This window comes from Crotalus tigris, unplaced genomic scaffold, assembly GCF_016545835.1.
Source record: "Crotalus tigris isolate CLP2741 ecotype Arizona unplaced genomic scaffold, ASM1654583v1 scf7180000024151.2778019, whole genome shotgun sequence".
In the NCBI taxonomy this organism is placed as follows: domain Eukaryota; kingdom Metazoa; phylum Chordata; class Lepidosauria; order Squamata; family Viperidae; genus Crotalus; species Crotalus tigris.
The window spans coordinates 1,995,561-2,015,372 of NW_024100413.1; the positions used below are offsets into that span (position 1 = coordinate 1,995,561).

Consider the following 19,812-nt stretch of genomic DNA (forward strand, 5'->3'; position numbering starts at 1 on the left):
TAATAGGCGCCCTGGGTGCAATCCCAAAACAACTGGAGCACTACTTGAACACCATTGGGATTGACAAATTCGCCATTAGTCAATTGCAAAAGGCAGCCTTTCATAACTGCTTCCATCCTGCGACGATATCTGTAATACCATCAAACATCCACATCTGCCTATCCCAAGTCCTTGGTAAGGACTTGATAGGTAGACAAAAATGCCAAATCCAGTCTGAACATCTGGCTGACTGTGCGATGGTCAATAATAATAGTTGGAAGGGACCTTGGAGGTCTTCTCGTCCAACCCCCTGCTCAGGCAGAAAACCCTATACCATTTCAGACAAATGGTTGTCCGGTCTCTTCTTAAAAACTTCCAGTGTTGGAGCATTCACAACTTCTGGAGGCAGGTTGTTCCACTGATTAATTGTTCTAACTGTCAGGAAATTTCTCTTTAGTTCTAGGTTGCTTCTCTCCTTGATTAGTTTCCATCCATTGTTTCTTGTCCTGCCTTCAGGTGCTTTGAAGAATAGCTTGACTTCCTCTTCTTTGTGGCAACCCCTGAGATATTGGAACACTGCTATCATATCCCCCCTCGTCCTTCTCTTCATTAAACTAGACATACCCAATTCCAGCAACTGTTCTTTATATGTTTTAGCCTCCAGTCCCCTAATCATCTTTGTTACTCTTCTCTGTACTTTGTATTTCAGAGAATCATGGAAAGGGAAATGTTCAGAAATCATTATATGAACAAATAGCAGAAGCATTCCTTAAGCCCTCATAAAGGAGATAATTTTAGGAAAGATTTAGGCTGGCGCCTCACTCAGTGGGATATAAGAAGGAAGTGAAGAAAAACACAATCAGATTTGCCAAATTTTATTAATATAGCCTCTTAATAAAGCTTATATCTGGTTTTCTTGTGGAGTCAGTTTCCTGATGAAAACAACCTTAAAAGAGCTGACAGTGATCTTTTATAAAATATTGTGTTGTATATGTTTCTTTTCAGATATTGAGACAAGTGAAAAAATCCAGAAAAGTGGCACTCTCCCGGTGTTTGCAAGCCTACTGACTCCGCAATCTTCCTGCACTGCAAAAGTAGCTAACGTCATAGCAGAAATAGCCAAAAATGGTGAGGTTTTCCACAAAGCCTTTTTTGCTGGAACATCTTCAGTTTTGCAGCTCACGTTGTCAGTATGTTTTACTTTTTTTAAGTTTTCATTTTATGGATGTTTCCATTTCTCTCTCTCTCCACTGTTTTTGTTTAGTTCGATCTTTATGTTATACTAGTAACTAGTGCCATCAAAAAGAACATACTTTCAGAAATGTGTATTAATTGCAAGTGAGCATTGAGCATACATTCAATACAAAAAGCGGCAAAAAGTCAGGATATATGGGAAGTATTCTAATGATGAAAAAGACAAGACTGTGCCAGAATGCACCTTAAGGATAAAAGATACGAGATGGAATTGGTCATGGTAAACAAGGCATATGCACCAGATTTTTTTTTTTTTCATTTTTTTCTAACCCCAAAAGATGGGCTATTAATTGCTATTAATCACTGGTTTATTGCCAAAATGTAGCAATACAATTCCTAGGAGTTCTCAGAGTCATAAAAAATAAATTCAAAACCTTATGCGAGGTGCATATTCATTACATTCTTTAAAATCTACCCCTTTATTGAGGGCTTATAATGGTTACAAAGATTACCCATTTCATTCTGTATGCAGAGCACTTTGAACATTTACTGCTTTACAGACCCTACTCTACTGTCAAAGTATATACTCAAAGCCTAGCAAGTAATAATCATACTTCAGAATGAAAATTCCCTCACATTTTCAGGCAGTAAATTATTATGGGTTGGATTCAGATTTAGCCATACTTAGACTCACTGAAAGTAAAGGGATAAAAGGATTTGCAGATATGAAGAAGGAATAAGAGATCCTCATTTTGTCTAAACATGAGAGTCTCAGGGTAAAAATTACAATGTTTAAATTTTGAACTTCAACTTAAAACAACAGCTGTTTCAAACTTAACAATAAATAATTCTTAGGCAATAGTCTTTAATTGATCTTTGTTTCTTTTTCCATGGATTGTAGAGTTTATGCGGAATCCATGTGTGGATGCTGGCTTGATCCCACCTTTGGTTCAGCTCTTAAACTGTAAAGATCAGGAGGTGCTTCTTCAAACGGGGCGTGCCTTGGGCAACATATGCTACGACAGCCGTAAGTCTTCAAAAATCAATATTTTTATTTTTAAATCTTACCTATTCATTTTTTGTAGTATTATTGGAACTTTTGTGCAAATTTTTCTGAGACATTAGCAGGTGTTGTCCTACATGACAGGTTTTCATTGATTTAAATGGAAGCAGGCAAATCCTTGACAAATAGTCTAAAGATCCGAAGACAGAGATAGAGAAATTGTCTTGTGTGTTTACTTGTTTTATAGTTTTCTGTAGTGGAAGACTTGCCAAATTTTATTTTTATAAATAAATCAGTAGAGTTATGCAATGTAATTTTACTCCAACTCACAAAATAAAACTGGATGGAATTTGCCATATTTAGATTCCCACTGATCATCGTATGTGATGTTACAAATAGGAATCCAGATTCTCATGTGTATATGCTTTGTTGTCAGTTCTGCTTTTTTAGCAGAAGGTTCAGTTAGCCATGTAAATCAAATAAAATAAAATAAAATAAAAATAAACATTTCAGACATAGAAGCAGATAATTATCAGAGGGACTGTAGACAGTAATATATTATAACTGCTATATCACTGTCAAAAAGTATACCCAATACTTTATTAGTAGATGTTTTTACTGCCAATTTTACCTTGCTGAAAGAAAGGAACCACAAAAAATGTATGCTGAATTTTATTATGAATGGAACTGGTTGGCAAATATTTAGAAGGCCCAAATATAAAATTGTAACATCAGAACAAGAATGAAACTGCAGCTGATATTCAGTGTATTTTAACATGTAGAATTATGTTTCATAATTATATTTGTCTAGAGATGAAACCAATGTTTCCTAATATATATGAAAAGAAGCATACAGATTCTCGGACTTCAGAAATAACTTTTTTTTTTTTACAAACATGGGCATGATATCTACATCTTTGTTCTTGGTTATTTTGTTGTTTGTTTTCTTGTTTTGATTACCATTTAGAGCAGGGGTGTCAAACTCAATTTCATTGAGGGCCGCATCAGCATTGCGGTTATCCTTGGGGGACCGGGTAGGTGTGGCATGGGTGGAGTGTGGCCTACTGGGTGGGCATGGCCAGCTCTACAACGTTCGCGTCCAGGGTGCCTTTGGGGGCCTGGGCAGGAGTGGGACAGATCTGAAGGTCTCTGGCAGAAGGGGGTGGGACCAGGGCAAGCACCAAGGCATGGTCCACTGGAAAAGCCTGCCGAAACCCCTCCCCCGGAGCCCATCAAGCCAGATATGTGAAGTAGGCAAGGGCCATTTGCTGGCCACTTTCAGGCAATGGTACATTTCCTCATTCCTCACAAAGGGTGATACCTCCCCAGCATGCACCCAGGAGGTGGGGCAGACGCGGCAGGGGCTGGTTCCTCGCTGTTTCCAGACGGCTTTGTGGAGCTAAGACTGAATGCGTTTCAGCATAGATGGCCACCACAAAATTGTATATTGGCTCCCGGCTGGCCTGGGCAGGGCCAAGGCAGCAGGGGCCGTTCCCTCACTGTTTCCAGGATGGCTTCGCGGGCCACATGAAACCATGTCGCGGGCCGCATCCGGCCCCCGGGCCTTGTGTTTGACATGTCTGATTTAGAGCCATACACAATATATTGTCTAATAGTTATAGAGACATATTTTAATTACCACTATAGAGGCATATTTGGATATCAAAGGATTATGACATGAGCTGGGAATAGCAAAGCAATAGCACTTAGATTTATATACTGCTTCATAATGCTTTACACAGAGTTCCCCAACCTTTCCAGCTTGGTGGCTCAGAAGGAAAGGGAGTTGTAGGAAAATGTGCACGCACACAGCCAACGGGCGTGTGCATGCACAGGTGGGCCATGTGCAAGTGGACCACACACACCCAGGACACGTGGATGCCCATGCGCATGCGCAAAAGGGCCACCAGCATTCATGTGATGCTGGTAGTGGTGCTAGCGTCCCCACACATGCGCAAGTGGGGCCACTAGTGCCTGCGCAGTGGTGCTACCGCGAGTGGGGCGGGGCCTCGCAAGCTATTTCCGGGGCCCGGTGGCCAAAAGACCGTGGATCAGTACCGGGCTGCGGACCATAGGTTGGAGACCCCTGCTTTACAGCATTCTTTGAGCAGTTTACAATGTCAGCATATTGCCCCCATTTTACCGACTTTGGAAGAGTGGAAGACTGAGTGTGGAAGGCTGAGTCAGTCTTGAGCTGGTGAGGATCGAATTCCCAGCAGTGACGTGAATTAACCTGCAGTACTGCATTCTAACTATTGTGCTATCGCAGCTCCTATAAAACAAACAGTGGGAAATCAGGAATGCTCCAAGCAAATTATTATTTCCTTATTTGTGCAAAATAAGTATAAGGAAAATAGAAGTAGAAAAGTTTTGCTTCTAACAAGTCTAAATTGGTTTATCTACAATAATATGTTCCAAGCATCATAAATGGGGATAAATAACATCAGTTACATTATTACCCACATATAAAATTTTCCTCAACGATTTGTTGTTAAGAATAGTTGCTTTCTATATAATTCATAATTGCTCTGTTCATTCATATCTAACATGAGAGACCCCTTCATGAATGTCTAAAATTATAAAAGTGTTAGTGTTTTATAACAATTAGAAGTTCGTTGACGTGGTACATAGGAGCTAAAGCTACATTATGTTGTTGGCTATAATTAGTTGACTGTCTGCTAAGAGTCCCCTTGGCAATTAATATTAATTTTCTTCTTTTCCAGGATAGCAATGAAATACTACATTAATTAAAATTGCATCATTTTTAACAGTGAAATTATAAAGAAATTGTTCTGGTCACAGCTTTATTTTAAATGTGGCAAATATATTGTCCCCTAGTGAATGAGACAGCAAAATGGTAGCGATCACATATTATTTCTTTTTGAATACTTTATTACCTGTGTATCAATGAATATTTTGAAATACATCTACTGAATATTCCAATAAAGAGCTTCTTGACTGTTTAATGTTTATATTGTATGATAAGAAAATGATCATATACTGTTGTTTATCTTATAATTCTATTACAATAGTAGAAGACAATAAAACGGACCCTTGCTCCAGCTACAAGAAAAAACAGAGATTTCTGCCTACCCACCCTTTGGCTTAGCAAGTTATATGTCTGCCATGGTAGATTACATGGCACAAGCCAGTAATGCATAAGCCAGTGATGAATCCCTAGTATGTCTGTCAAATAAACCAGCTTACTGCCTGAATTCCAGGCTGTTGATTATCATTGCTTTACTCTTATATAGATTCATCTTCAGCCATTTTAATTAATCTAGCTATCAGTAAGCAGCTAATAAGAATCTGGGTCAAAATGTATTTGAGAAAGAGGAGATTATCTTCTTTTCTGTGTTACTGCTCTTGGAATTCTTAAACCAGATTTCTCCAGCTCATGTTCTTCAGAGGTGATGCTCCCATAATTTGCATAAGGTGATTATGAGAAGGATGTTTGCAGTACATAGAGTATGCAGAGCACCTAAACATTTAAGTATGCAAACATGGCTGTAAAGCAAACTCCAGTGAATATTTTGAAACAAGTTCAGAAATACAATAGTTATGTCTTATTACTTAAAGACTGTCCTAGAGAAAGAGAAGAAACTTCATCAAATACAGTGATTTATGATCGCTATGGCTTTAAGTTATTGCAAGGGAAAACAGTCCTGAAGAGTAAGACATTGGAACTGAATTGCTAAATCCTCTTACAGAAAAGCAATAGCAATAGCAAAAGCAAAATAAAGCATCCTTTAAGTCATCTCAACACATAGAGGCTTCATGAGCAACCTTTGCTTTTTCTTTCTTGGTAGTAGTACAGAATTAGTTTATTATTGCCTCAGGGATTTTATTTTTACTTCCCCATTTATCCTACAACCTGAAATTTCCTGGTGATCTCCTTTTCAAATATTAATCAGATACAACCTCAGTTAGTTTTCAAGTTCAGCAGGCTTAAGGGGAGCAGCCTTGTATGTATAAATGCTATAATTTTATGCCTGGGTTTTCTTATGCAAACAGGACCATGCTACGTTTCACCTTTTGTTGTTCTTAAGGAAGACTTATTGAGACCATTCGTGATGCAATCTGTGTGAATAGAGTTTGTTTGTTAGGTTTGCAGCCAGCAGAAATTTTTGCTTTTTTAAAAAATATATATTGTATATTTCAAAAGGAAGCAACACCTTCCAATTTATTACAGAAACTGGGAATGTTTTACGTGGGAGTTTACTTCGCTGCAGAACTTGACAAGGTAATAGACAAACAGAGAATAAGACAAAACAACATGTTCCAAACTTGTTTTGACTGGGATGTGGTGGGTATATTTAGCAGGCAGTTCTCCAATACTTTATGCATGGAGAAGAGAGAGACAGTAATTAGAATTGTGACACCCTGAATTTACAGTATGGTTTGTCCTTTCTTAAAGGGTGAAGACTGCTGGAACATAGTCACAGAATCAGCATTTCTGGCAGTTCCTCTCCCCAAATTAATTTTGATTAATTTTAGATTAAGTGGATCTAAAAAGGCACTGGTGAGTTTTCTCACTGTCAAGTCCTGTAAATAAACAGTTCTGCAAGCAGATTTATTTCACATCACCTGCAAGAAGGAGGCAGCTCAGGGAGGCTAAAGGGAAGAGGGGGGGAAATTCCCCTAAACAACAATCTCTGTTATTTATAAGACCTCATAGAGTCCACCTAGTCTTTGGATCTCATATGCAGTTGATTTGTTTTTGTGTGGACTTGTATATCATATGATAAGGCAGGGGTCCCCAACCTTGGCAACTTTAAGACCTATGGACTTCAACTCCCAGAATTCCCCAGCCAGCATGACTGGCAGGGGAATTCTGGGAGTTGAAGTCCACAAGTCTTAAAGTTGCCAAGGTTGGGGACCCCTGTGAGGAGGAACAAAATCTCTGGGTACTGTATATACAGCCCAGCAAATACCTGCAACCTATGTAGGGTTTTTCAGGTTATTTTTACATATACACAATTTGCATTGCAAGGAGTCTCTTAAAAATCAGTTCATTTATTGTGACAAAAATGTATGTATATTTTGATGGGTTCTAATTGCATAATATTGGTGTAATATAATATAAGTTGTAGGAATAAGCATTGGTTTCCTGGAATGCTTACTTGCTTGACCACTTTTTATCAAATTCTCTCCAGAATACTTAAGACAGTATATATGATATTTTTCACTCCATGCTACTGATCAATCTTTACAGCTTCCTTTTCAAAACATAGATTAGCTCGAGGCTCCTCCCTGGATAATTTTTGTACATTAAAAACCAACATCTGATCCCCCAAAATGTTTGCTGCAGCAAAACATGACTGAGTCATTTGGTTTGGGGGAATTTCTTGTCCCAGTTCATCACAATAAGATCTGTATGTAGCATTTGATATGGAAATGCCTTAAACATGGTGATGAAAATATGATATTTTTTGCACCCTTGTGTATAATCAAACAAAACAAATCAAAGATATCAGACGATCTTTCCTTTGTTCCAGAGAGGAAAATGCATTTGTACATATGAACTGTTTTTGTGTTGGAGCTCATGTGTGTATCATAGCTCTTGTATCCAAAGCTCTTTACTTCTAGGAAGGAAAGAAAGACATACATGTGGACTTTGACAATGTTGTTAATCTCTTTACCTTTCATAACAGTTTTTATGCACAATAATCATTGCAGAGATTCCTTACATCCTACTATATTTTTTCTTTTTTTGCTAATGGACTGTATTAAATGAATTGCCTCAAGATTTTCTTTTGCAAGGCACTACTTTATTGTCTGGGAGAAGGGATTTTAATGTTCAATGTATTATATTCATATTACAAAACAAATGAGAAACATGATACATTATTTTAGATTATATAAAAATATTATAATACATTACTTTAGATTATATGATCCATGAAAAGTTCAGCAATCAAATAATGTATAATTTGGGTGGTTTATATCAGGGCTTTTCAACCTGTGGTACGGGTACTGCCTGTGGTACATTGGCACCTAGCAGGTGGTATGCAACCATCCTAGAAAAGTGGTAGTGGGAAAAGGGAATGAGCTGAACCGGTGACAGCACCGCATAAGCCTGGGCGAGAGATGGCTGGAGCTGCAGGGCTGTCAGGGCTCAGCAGAAGCACCAGGATCAATGCCGCTTTCCAGCTGATCGGCGTTTCTTTGGGCTGTCAGGGCTGAGCGGAAGTGCCAGGATCAGCATCAGGCTGCATCTGGAGCTCGGCGCTGATCCTGGTGCTTCTGCTGAGCCCCGAAGAAGCACCAATCAGCTGGAAAGCAGCACTGATCCTGGCACTTCTGCTGAGCCAAGAAGCGCCGATCAGCTGGAATGTTGCAGCATCTCCAGGGTCTTGTGATTTACATTCAGATGCTTGGCAACTGATTCATATTTATGACAGTCACAGTGTCCCAGAGTCATGTGAAACAACCAAAACCTGCTGCAACCACCCAGCAGACGGGGGGAATAAAAACCAAACACCCCACCCCACCCCACCCCGCTGCCAGTCCTCAACAGAAATGCTCACAACAATGAAAACCTCGGACAGGAGGAAGAGCACCGCCGGGTGGGCAGGCAGGTGTCTTGCTCGGCTGTGGCTTGGGGGGCACTTTTTTCAGTGCCATTGTAACTTCAAACAATCACTAAGCAAACTGTTGTAAGTCGAGGACTACCTGTACTTTATCACTTTTTTTTTTTTTTTGGTCATCAAGTTTTTGATACTTGCTAAGCAACTGGTGGTACTCGGATATTGCCATATCCTAAAAGTGGTACAATGGGTGAAAAGTTTGAAAAGCCCTGGTTTATATGGTCCAAGCATAAATTATTTCTTCTAAAAATATTGCTACAATATGCTTCAACAAATGGAAGACTAACTTTGAATCACTTGTAGTTAGATAGCAAACTAGGATCAAGTCCTATTTGAAGAACTCTTTGCAAAATATGGTTAATGGAATTATGTTATGATACAATGGCCAAACTGACAAACAATGACTAATACCATTGCTCTGCTGCCAGATTTCTTTATATCATAGAAGAAAGGATTGAGTAGGTGGCAAGAAATGCAAGCAATTGTAAATAACAGCTGATTGGATAAATAAAGCAGAAAACAAAGCATTCTAAACTATAACTTATCTTTTGGAAAATATGACAGTCTGACTCCAGATTATGCTGAATGCCAAAAAGATACCATGATCAGCATTGTCAAATGCCACCAATACTTCTTACAGGACTACAAAGAAGTTCATGTAGTTCCTGACTAAAGTCATCTTCCAGAATGACCTATTCTGTTTCTGTGCTGTGACAGAAAGGAATCTAAATAGTCTACGCCTTCTAAGATCCTGTATCCTGAATTCCCAACCACCTTCTCGACCACCTTCCCTAAAGAGGGAAGATTGGAAACTGGTTTGAAGTTGTTTAATGTGGCTGAATTGAAGGATAGCCTCTTGAGCGGCAATATATTACCACTTCCTTCAAGGTGGAAGGTGGTAGAACTTTGTCCTTCTGTAGAGAAGCATTAACTTCCTCCTGAATCTGGATGTAGTTTCCAGCATCACCACTGTTCATACACAACTTTGACTAAGAATTTCTGACAATGGTAACTCATTCTTTGGTCATCATGTAATTTGATTGTTGCAGTATGTTCTACATTTTGAAGGCAATCCCAAAGTAGCAATGAGTTCAGAAAACAGTGACCAGACTGTTGGCAGAAGAAATGTACTTTTGTAGGGTCCTTCCTATTCTGCAGTTGCTTTATTTTGCATTTTCTTTGGAAGTGGACTTCCAAGACCACTTCAGAGTTCTGGTTATAACATATAAAGTCCTATATATCATAACGTCAGAATATATCAGGGGCCACCATATTAAACATGATCTTGGCTGTCTTATCTGAACTTCTAGAGAGGGCTTACTTAAGACCCCTCTCCCCATCCTCCTGGAGTTAAGAGAAGTATAAGTTAGAAAACAAACCTTCTCAGAATTGGATTTTTCATTATGAAATGTGCTGTCCCAGAAAGACACCATTTTTACTTCTGACAGTTTGGTGTGTGTGCATTGAACAATCATTTTGTCTTAACATATCTTTGCCGTTTTGTGAGGTAGTGTGGCAACCATCTAGTGTTTATGTTTATTGCAAAGCGTTTTTAATGTATTATGATTTTGTATATTGACCAGATTGATTAAATTGGGGATGTATATAAATGTTGTCAAATAAATACCATTAAAACAGTCTTTGCCCTTTAGCTGCTAATCATTATAAACACTGATTATCTGATTCATCAGCATTTTTTCACATAACAGGCATTCAGGTGCAAGCAGCTGCTTATGTATGTATGTATGTATGTCCAAACACATGTAGTCCATCAGGACTTGTTAAAGGAAGCAATATTTCAAAATATTTTACTTACAGATAGACTTATCTGATTTTGCAGGAATTCTCTTCTTCTTGATTGACCTACCTTTTTTATTGGCTAGGTGGATTTTGTAAAATGTTAATATTATTTGAGTATAATTGACTTTCCAAAATCCAGAGATACCCTGTGATATATCTGCAATAAAATAGGAGCTATGCAAGGTGAAAATATATGCCTTTCAGGAGATTCAATCCTTCCCTTGTGAAAAAGAAATTTCCCTTCTTGACTCCCCTACCTTCAGAGAGCCATTGAGATGTATTGATTAATATCTTGTTTCCTTGTGAAGAAGACATTCCCTTTCCTGACTCCCTACCTTCAGGTGTATTGATTAAATTGTTGGATTGACAGCAGAGAGACCTAGATTCTGCTCTCACCCATGAACTTCCTGGATCAGATCAAATAATTTTCATTTAGCTTACAGAGTATTTCTGGGGGGGAAATGGGAGGAAGGTGCTGTGAGTCAAGATCATGAACAAAACTCAGCATGTAAATCTAATAAACGAGTGTTTTCCCATGATATTATAGTCTCTGAAGTTATCCTAAGCGTCTCTGTCATAGATAAATTACGTAAAATCCTACTGAAACATTCTTGCACAACACATTTACAATAGCACTAATAATCTCTTTATGATTATTGTTATGTTTGGAACTCTTAAGTGCCTTTTTAATTTTATTTCTTAATTTGACTCTTTGTTTTACAGATGAGGGCAGAAGTGCTGTTGACCATGCAGGTGGGGCACAGATTGTAATAGACCATTTAAGGTCACTGGGCAGTAAAACAGATCCAGCCAATGAGAAGCTCTTGACTGTCTTTTGTGGCATGCTGGTGAACTATAGCAATGAGAATGGTAAACATATATGCTAAAAAACTGTCTTACCTATACCTTTATCTATCTACACACCTATTAGAAAAATAAATGTAGGGCTTATAAATTGAAAAACAAAGATGGGCGGCCAATTAATTTTATAAATAAATTAATAAAACTCAAAAGAAATTACCTTGATTTTAAGTGAAATAGTGTTTTTGATTTTATTAATTAAATTACTGCAACGTTAATATGTATCGTCAAAAAAGTCAATGCATACCTGTCCCATTTCAGACTTCCATGTCCTTCTCTGTGTGCTGGGAGTTTCTAGAAAAGTAGGTACTCCCATTCTTTTTAATGGAAGTGATAGCTTGAGTGAATGGGAGAAAGATTTTATAGCAGCTTCTAATTGCTAGGATAATGTACATAGCCAGGTGAGCTCTTCGCTTGCGCAGTGGCTTGTCCAACAGTAATTGTCCTTCTACACACTACCACCACAAAACTTGAGAAAGAACTTTCATGTTTTATGGTGGTGACTATAATTTTACATCCCTTTAAAACTCTGCCTATGTTGCGTTTAGATTCCAAACTTCATAAGCCTCAAAGTGTTCATATATAAGTTTTGTTCATTCTTCCCTTCCCTGTTTTTTGGTACACAAGGATCTGTATATAGAGCCCCTGTTCCAGGCATAAGGAGGGCAAGGGGGTGGTTTTCAAAAGGCTCTTGTGTCAAAATTGGCACTTGAGAAGAAGAGAAATAAAGGACAGATACACATTTTTGATACTCTTTCTCAGTTTCATAGATGCCAGGAATCATTAAGAACCAGGTCAGCCTCTGACTGGTGTCTATGTATTGGGAACTTGCTTATATGGAAACACAAAGGTGAATATTTATAATAATACATTGTTTTCTTCTTAAGAAACTTATATTAAACTTCTATAACCTTTCTTGTAGGTGTCATCTGCCAATCTGCCATCTCTCACTCTGTTAACTCTTCTCATTCACATGTTTTTTACCTGTAACATTGTTTCAATTTAAATGTTTGTTTGTGTGTATGTGTGTGTGTGTGCGCGCGTATGCTGAAATAACTAACTGGATTTCCTTGAACTTCTCTTGAATGAGGGAGTCATTATTTCCAACTGATAGTCCTCACAATATAACACTAAATGAACTACTAATTCTACCCAAGAGAAACATTTCAAAGAAAGTCCTCTAGTGGATGCCAGGTCTCCAACTAAATTATCATAATTAATAAAATCTGCACATGACTGTGTATGTTTTCTTAATGTTTATGTGCCAAGGCACACTTAGAAAATTTGAGTCTGAAAATACTGCTCATGGTTTCTCCTTTTACTTGGGGTATACTGCTTTATTTTGGTAGAGTTATGTATTTCAATGTTAGCAACCAATGTGACTTCCAAACTTGGAACCTTCTCCCATTTCTGCAGCAGCTCCACAATCTGAAGCTCTATCTAGTCAACACCAGCTGTCCTTGGAGTCAGGTGTCACAACCATGGCAAAGAAGTAGACTACACACAATTATGGCTGGCATGCCAGCTGTGATTCTTCCTGAACTGGTCAGGTTTGGCAACAGCAATCCATGGTTATATCTAATCTTTTAAGCTGGTCATCTCACAAGAAAGCTATTCATAGGGTGTCCTTTGAAATATGTCTGGAATTTGCATTTGATGTGAAACATAAAAACTAGACTACTAACCTGTACAAGATACAGGGATCCAGAAGGTTTGCCCTGATTGTCAAGTGCTTCCTGAGCATAATTTAAGGTAGATGTGTTTGTAATTCTATTACTATTTCAGGCCTTAAAAATCTTTGAGCTCTGTGTATGTATGCTGCTGCAGAAGGACTCCTTCTTAAGACGCTTCATTGCCTATCTGGTGCAGAAGAATTCTGCAGTACGCTTGGGCTGTTGAATGTTCTTCAAGAGCTGATTTTGACTCTCATTATCTCAGCATATAGAAAATACATGTTGCCTTGATTGGTTTATATTTTACCTTTTTATATTTGTCTTTGTTCTTTGAAATCTGAAATAAGCAAAAAAGAGGATGATAACCAACATTCTACTTTGATAATTTTATCTACCAAGGCTTATGACTTGTTAACTGCTGTTTGAAAGCTGTTTCTAATGACAGCTAGAATTATGTTGTAAGTGGAAGTAGATTGTGTGATATGATCTAATGAGTATTATTGAGATTCAAAACATTTACATGGAATTTGTATGTTTAGTTATCCTTTGTTTGTATTATTCTGTTACTTGATATTCAAAAGTTACTGATGTAATAGCACAGGGTGAACTTAGTGTAGGTAATCCTCACATATCATTTGCCTGAAAATTATGATTGTACTGAAAAAGTAGTTTTACAACCCATACTCAGAACTTGTGGCAGTTGTAGCATCTCCATAGTGATCATGAATTGGACACTTGGAAACTGGCATGCATTTAGGATGATTGCGGTGTCTCCAGTCATGTGATCAGTATTTGTGACCATTAGAGCTGGTTTCCAATAAGCAAGGTCAGTGTGGAAGCCAGCAGGATCTTGCAAATCATAGTCACAGGCTATAGTACTTAATGACCCATAGTGATTCGCTTGACCTCAGAGGAACTTATGCAATGCTGTAAGTCCAGCATGGTTACATTATATTTTACTTAATGACAGAATAGCCAGTCCTTTTTGTATTTGTTAAATGAAATCTGCTTGTATTTAGAACAGTGTCTTAAATTGAATTTCACATTTTCTTTTGGGTGAGTCATGAAGAATATGGAACCATTGAAATTAAGAAGTGGCCTAGATTTGGCTTTTTAATGAAACTTGATGTTAAAGTAATGCTGTATTTGTCTGATTGCTCATGTTTTAGAATATATTTTATATTACAGAATTAATTTACATTACAGTGAAGACTTAATTCAGCTAATGAAATCATACTCCTGGAACTTTAAATGCATAGATCCTATTTTAAGCAGTTATGCTGCAATACCCAGTTAATCTTAAAAAATCTAAGTGGTCTTGGACCTAGTTGTATTTGAATAGAAAAGTAGTAGAAAAACCTCTGTACTGTTGATTAGACCTGGAAGTTTTAAATAATCCTGGAAAAGAAACAATGTCAGACAGCTTCTGTTTAATTAAGAAAATATGGATTTGAGGTTAACTCAATTCTTAGATGGTGAATGAAACATTTTTCTTCCAATTAAGGGCCACATGATATAATACTACAAATGAATGAAGCTATGTGAGTGGATAAATAATGGATGAAAGGACATTTTTTAGATGTGTTGTGCATTTCTAATGTTTTCCCATCTTTTTTATATAGTATGAAATTACACCTTCATTTGTAGATAGAATGACATAACATGTTCAAGTATAGTATAGGGCGTACCTTGCTCAATAGTAGTAACTGTGAGAGGGATCTTGGAGTCCTAGTAGACAATCATCTAAATATGAGCCAGCAGTGTGCTGCAGCTGCCAAAAAAGCCAACACAGTGCTAGGCTGCATTATGAGAGGGATAGAATCAAGATCACGTGAAGTATTAATATCACTTTACAATGCCTTGGTAAGGCCACACTTGGAATACTGCATCCAGTTTTGGTCACCACGATGTAAAAAAGATGTTGAGACTCTAGAAAGAGTACAGAGAAGAGCAGCAAAGATGATTAGGGGACTGGAGGCTAAAGCATATAAGGAACAGTTACTGGAATTGGGTATGTCTAGTTTAACGAAGAGAAGGACATGATAGCAGTGTACCAATATCTCAGGGCTGCCACAAAGAAGAGGGAGTCAAGCTATTTTCCAAAGCGCCTGAAGGCAGGACAAGGAGCAATGGGTGGAAACTAATGAAAGAGAGAAGCAACCTAGAACTAAGGAGAAACTTCCTGACAGTTAGAACAATTAACCAGTGGAACAACCTGCCTCCAGAATCAGTGAATGTGCCAACACTGGAAGTTTTTAAGAAGAAACTGGACAGCCATTTGTCCGAAATGGTATAGGGTTTCCTGCCTGAACAGGGGGTTGGACTAGATGACCTCCAAGGTCCCTTCCAACTTTATTATTATTATTATTATTATTATTATTATTATTATTATTATTATTATTATTATTATTATTATTATTATCTTTGATCATCACAAAAATCCCGAATCTTAAAAACATGGGTCTCTGTTCTTACATGATGATCCTAAAAATATTAAACATGAATGCTTATATCACAATATAAGCTATGCTTTTTTGTATTTGCATTGTGGCATTACATAAAGTTTGCACACAACATTGTGACACTAATTTCATCACCCCTCTCCCTCCCTCTCCCTAATCCTATAAATTGTAAATTGCCTTCCCTGGCAGAATGAAAACTGCTATAAAAGAAATTCCTTGTTCATCCTGCTTGCTATACGTTATGTTTTCTGCCATGTCTTTCTTTATCACAGAACCATAATTTGTGATCCCAAATTTACATGAAGCATTTCAAGTTAAAGGAGAATGGATTTTGATTTACCTAAACATGTAGAATAGAAATGCAGTTATCTTTAAAATAGATTGTTTCCTTGCCTAAAATTATACTTCGTCAGCTTTGTAATGGTGAGGTGTGTGGAAGGCCTATTGATAAATAATCCCAGTGAGTGGCTTTTCATGTTGATTTTCTAGAGCTGAACCAAACACTTTAATCATGTTTGTATTTGCCTACTGTTGGCAAAAACTATTATTGCTATTTTTTTTAAATAAAAGAACTACTTCTTTTAATCCAGATAGTTTAAGGTGAGCCTATAATAGGAACACGTTATTTTTTAAATGCAATTTGTATATGTCTTCTCAGAAGCAAGTTCCACTGACTATACTCTGAATTGTATGAATCTGCCTATAGAAAGCGTCTATCAGCCAAAATTAAGGGATTATTAAGTATATGAATTAGACCAGTGGTTCTCAACCTGTGGGTCGGGACACCATTTGGGGTCGAACGACCATTTCACGGGGGTCGCCAAACAACACAGTCCGCCATTTTTTTCCCCCTTTTCCTTAGCTGTGCTACTCCCTTTTATTCTATTGGCTTTTGAAAGCCAATAGAATAGACTCTCTTGAATAGAGTCTAATTCTATTGGCTTTCAAAAGCCACTAGGAATTGTCCAGACTGTCTCTGCCCTGCTGAGCCCGCCAAAAGTCCCATTCTGCAAACGGTGCTGCACCAGTTGAGTAGTCCTCGACTTATGACCAGTTGAGTAGTCCTTGACTTACGACCGGTTGGGGGTCACGGCATTAAAAAGGTTGAGAACCACTGAATTAGACTGATATAAATGCAGTCTGAGTGCCAGTTTTGTGTACTAGGTAAGGTATCAGGCTAGAAAGTAGGAAGCCATGATTTCTAGGCCCATCTTAGGTGCAAGCCAATTGTGTGACCTTGGGCCAGTCACTTTCTCTCAGCCCTTAGAAAGAGCCAGTTGCAACCATTTCCAAGGAGTCAAGAAAACTTCTGGGGGTTATCTAAGCAGTCTCCAAGAATTGGATCCGATCGAATAGGGAAAAAAAAGTGCAATCTAAGCTGGGAGTCAACAGCATAGTTCCTACTTGAGTTTAACTCACTCTTCAAGTTTTTCAAAAGTTCAGGCCAGAAGGAAGCCAGTTTGTTATCTAGACGTATTTTATATCTCTTCGATTCTTGGGCTGTTCACTAATTTAGGGATATATAGATTACGAGTAGTTAATGGTGATGCTTTTTAACGTCCCATACATATAATTTCAACTGGTTCAGAAAAAAACTGTTTCAACATTTCTATTTATTGAAAAGGTAAGACTATCTAACATAAAAGAGTGTTCATATTTAGAAAATAATAAGAAAAAATATATTATCCTAAATTGGTGTTCCCCAACATCTTGGACTGTAATCTTTGTTTTAACTTTTAAAAATTGAGTGGTATATCTCAACTGATAATATCTACAAAAAATGTGAAGTAAAAATGTATACTTCTAAATGTTACAAATTTGCCAAACAGTAGCCTCACCCCAGTGGTACTTTTCCTTGCATCTTCTATTCTTTGATGAACTTTTTTCTTGAATGGCTTGCAATTTGTGTAGTGATTGCTTGTTTGTCCATAAAAATATTTGCCTTTGCTGTAGGTGAAAGTTGAATTCTACATTTATTCTTCGTACATCAGGCCATTGACTAAATTTATAATCTACAAATAATGTTTGAAATCTAACATTATTTTCAGATTAGTTTTCTAATCCCAGCTACTCTTTTTAAGAAAAATTTGTTTGGGGGAAAACTGCTTTTGACATATTCCTATGAGTATTAATTTTTACTAAACAGACACTCTCATACATAATTCTTCAAAAAGTATGTCATGATGGATAACACTTTTTTTTTATCAAAGAGTTAATGTGATTCTTATTTCATTGTGCTAAAGGTAGACATGTAGTTATTTGAAATGCTGAGATATATATTTTCAACAGTTTTAAAAGAGATTTGAAGACTCCTAAATAGACATTTGCTGAACAGCAGTTCTCATGTCACTAGGAGATATAGTTTACCAAAACTTGGAAATTGATACCTTGCTTGTTTTGTTTGTGACAATCTCTATTAAATACTGTGATCTTTCACAAGGTCACCCACATACTGTATGCAGGCATTCAGCTGGTGGGAAAATAGATAACAAAATATCACACTTCTCATCTCTGTTATATTTCAGTATACATGTGGAGATAGATTCATCTCCTCATATCTAAACTGCAAAGGATTAAATTTTTCACCTGCACCAATAATAGTTTTGCTCAGGATCATAGCAACTTAAAAAATAAACAAGGAATTGAATCCAATTGTGGTTGGATTTAGTTGTTTATATAATTGCCATCAGTAGGAAATGGTTTGTGTTATTCCATTGATTTCACTGAGCCTGCTCAAAAAATAGTTAAATCTAGATCCAACCCAGTGTTAGTATACAATACTTAGAAACTTGAATGTGCAAAAACTGGTGGATTGTTGACAGCAAAAAATTCTACTTACCTTCTTGTTAATAGATCTGATGCCTAGGTCTCTAAAATGTATAGTATTTCCCAAATGACCACAATACTTGCACTTTTATAATTAAAAAAAACAAGGATAATCTCCATAAACTACTTTTTCTAGGATTTGGGAACATTTTTCACTATGTAATTAAAATTATATAAAACTAACATTATTAGATAAAAATGCTGAGGTAGTTTCTCACATGCATAGAACATTTTCTTTCCATGATAGCTCTGAATGCTAAGCAGATATCTGAGGAACAAGAAAAATAATTGTATTGTACAATTGCAGTTGCCTCAATGACATGTTGCTGGTACTGGACAATAATTAAGGAGCCAGTTATTGGAGGTTATATTGCAAAGTGAAACTGTAATTTAAATGTGTTTGCCTTGTTTGTTTGTCTTATCTTTAGATACTCTGCAGTCTCAGCTCATCAACATGGGAGTTATTCCTACATTAGTGAAGTTGTTGGGCATCCATTGCCAAAATTCGGCTTTGACTGAAATGTGCCTTGTTGCCTTTGGAAATCTAGCAGAACTTGGTAAGTTTTGGATGCAACATCAATTGCAACATTTTAAGTATTTTTAATGGGGATGTATGGATGGAAAAAATAGTGCTACTGTTGTCATTTGTGTTTTTCTCTAGCCAATCCAGTAATTTTTTTTACTGCTTTCTTGCTACTGACATTCCTATTCTATTCACTTTTCAATAAAAAATATTGTACACTGGATAAAAGAACAATGTCCTAAAGAAAAAGCTGCAGTGCAGATTTGTATGATTGGGAATTTACATGCTTGTACAATGATATAAGGCACTTGAAGTGCATTGCATGCAAGCGTAGAATGAGACAGTCATCAACCTTCTTCAGTCAATAGAACAATGTTTGATAGAAAAACTTAAGGAGGAAATTAGAAGTGAAAAGACATTTCAGAATATTGCAGTAGGCAAGGGGATCAAATTCCTCACAGTTACTTGTTGCATTCTCACATTCTGTGTGATGAAAGAAATTGCTTATGAAGTTTCTTTCAAAGAAGAAAATTTTGATGAAATTAAATTCTGATATCCATGCATTTATTAAATTGCAGGGCACAGATGTCTCCCTTGCTTTGTAATTATCTCTCCTGTGGTTACAGCATTCTTGACTTCCTCATTCACAGCAAAACGGTAGCCAGCGTGGTGCAGTATTTAAGATACTAGTTTGGGAGTGAGAAGATCCAGATCAAAGGCTACCCTTAAGCACAGGAATGAGTTCCTTGCTCCCAACCCAGCCTTTCTTGACAGAAGAGGTGTTATAGGGATAAAAATGAGGGAGTTCCCTATGTAAATTGTAATATTAGTTTAACAAATAAATTCAATCTGTTGCTCAAATCTTTTCCTTTGCTTCAGTCATCTTCTGTCTAGGCTTTAA

General features: G+C 37.2%; 1 protein-coding gene across 5 annotated transcripts in view; it reads left to right on the forward strand.

The window, feature by feature from the left end:
• RAP1GDS1 (Rap1 GTPase-GDP dissociation stimulator 1) overlaps nt 1–19,812 on the forward strand; it is a 79,253-nt gene that overhangs the window by 39,289 nt on the left and 20,152 nt on the right. For 3 of the 5 annotated variants that reach the window (XM_039322845.1, XM_039322843.1, XM_039322844.1), the window contains exons 3-6: nt 985–1,107; nt 2,075–2,200; nt 11,290–11,436; nt 18,817–18,945. In XM_039322845.1, coding sequence (XP_039178779.1) covers nt 985–1,107; nt 2,075–2,200; nt 11,290–11,436; nt 18,817–18,945 — 525 coding nt within the window. Of the gene's footprint in view, nt 1–984; nt 1,170–2,074; nt 2,201–11,289; nt 11,437–18,816; nt 18,946–19,812 lie in introns of those variants that run through there. The other 2 variants (XM_039322847.1, XM_039322846.1) reach the window with 2 other exon arrangements.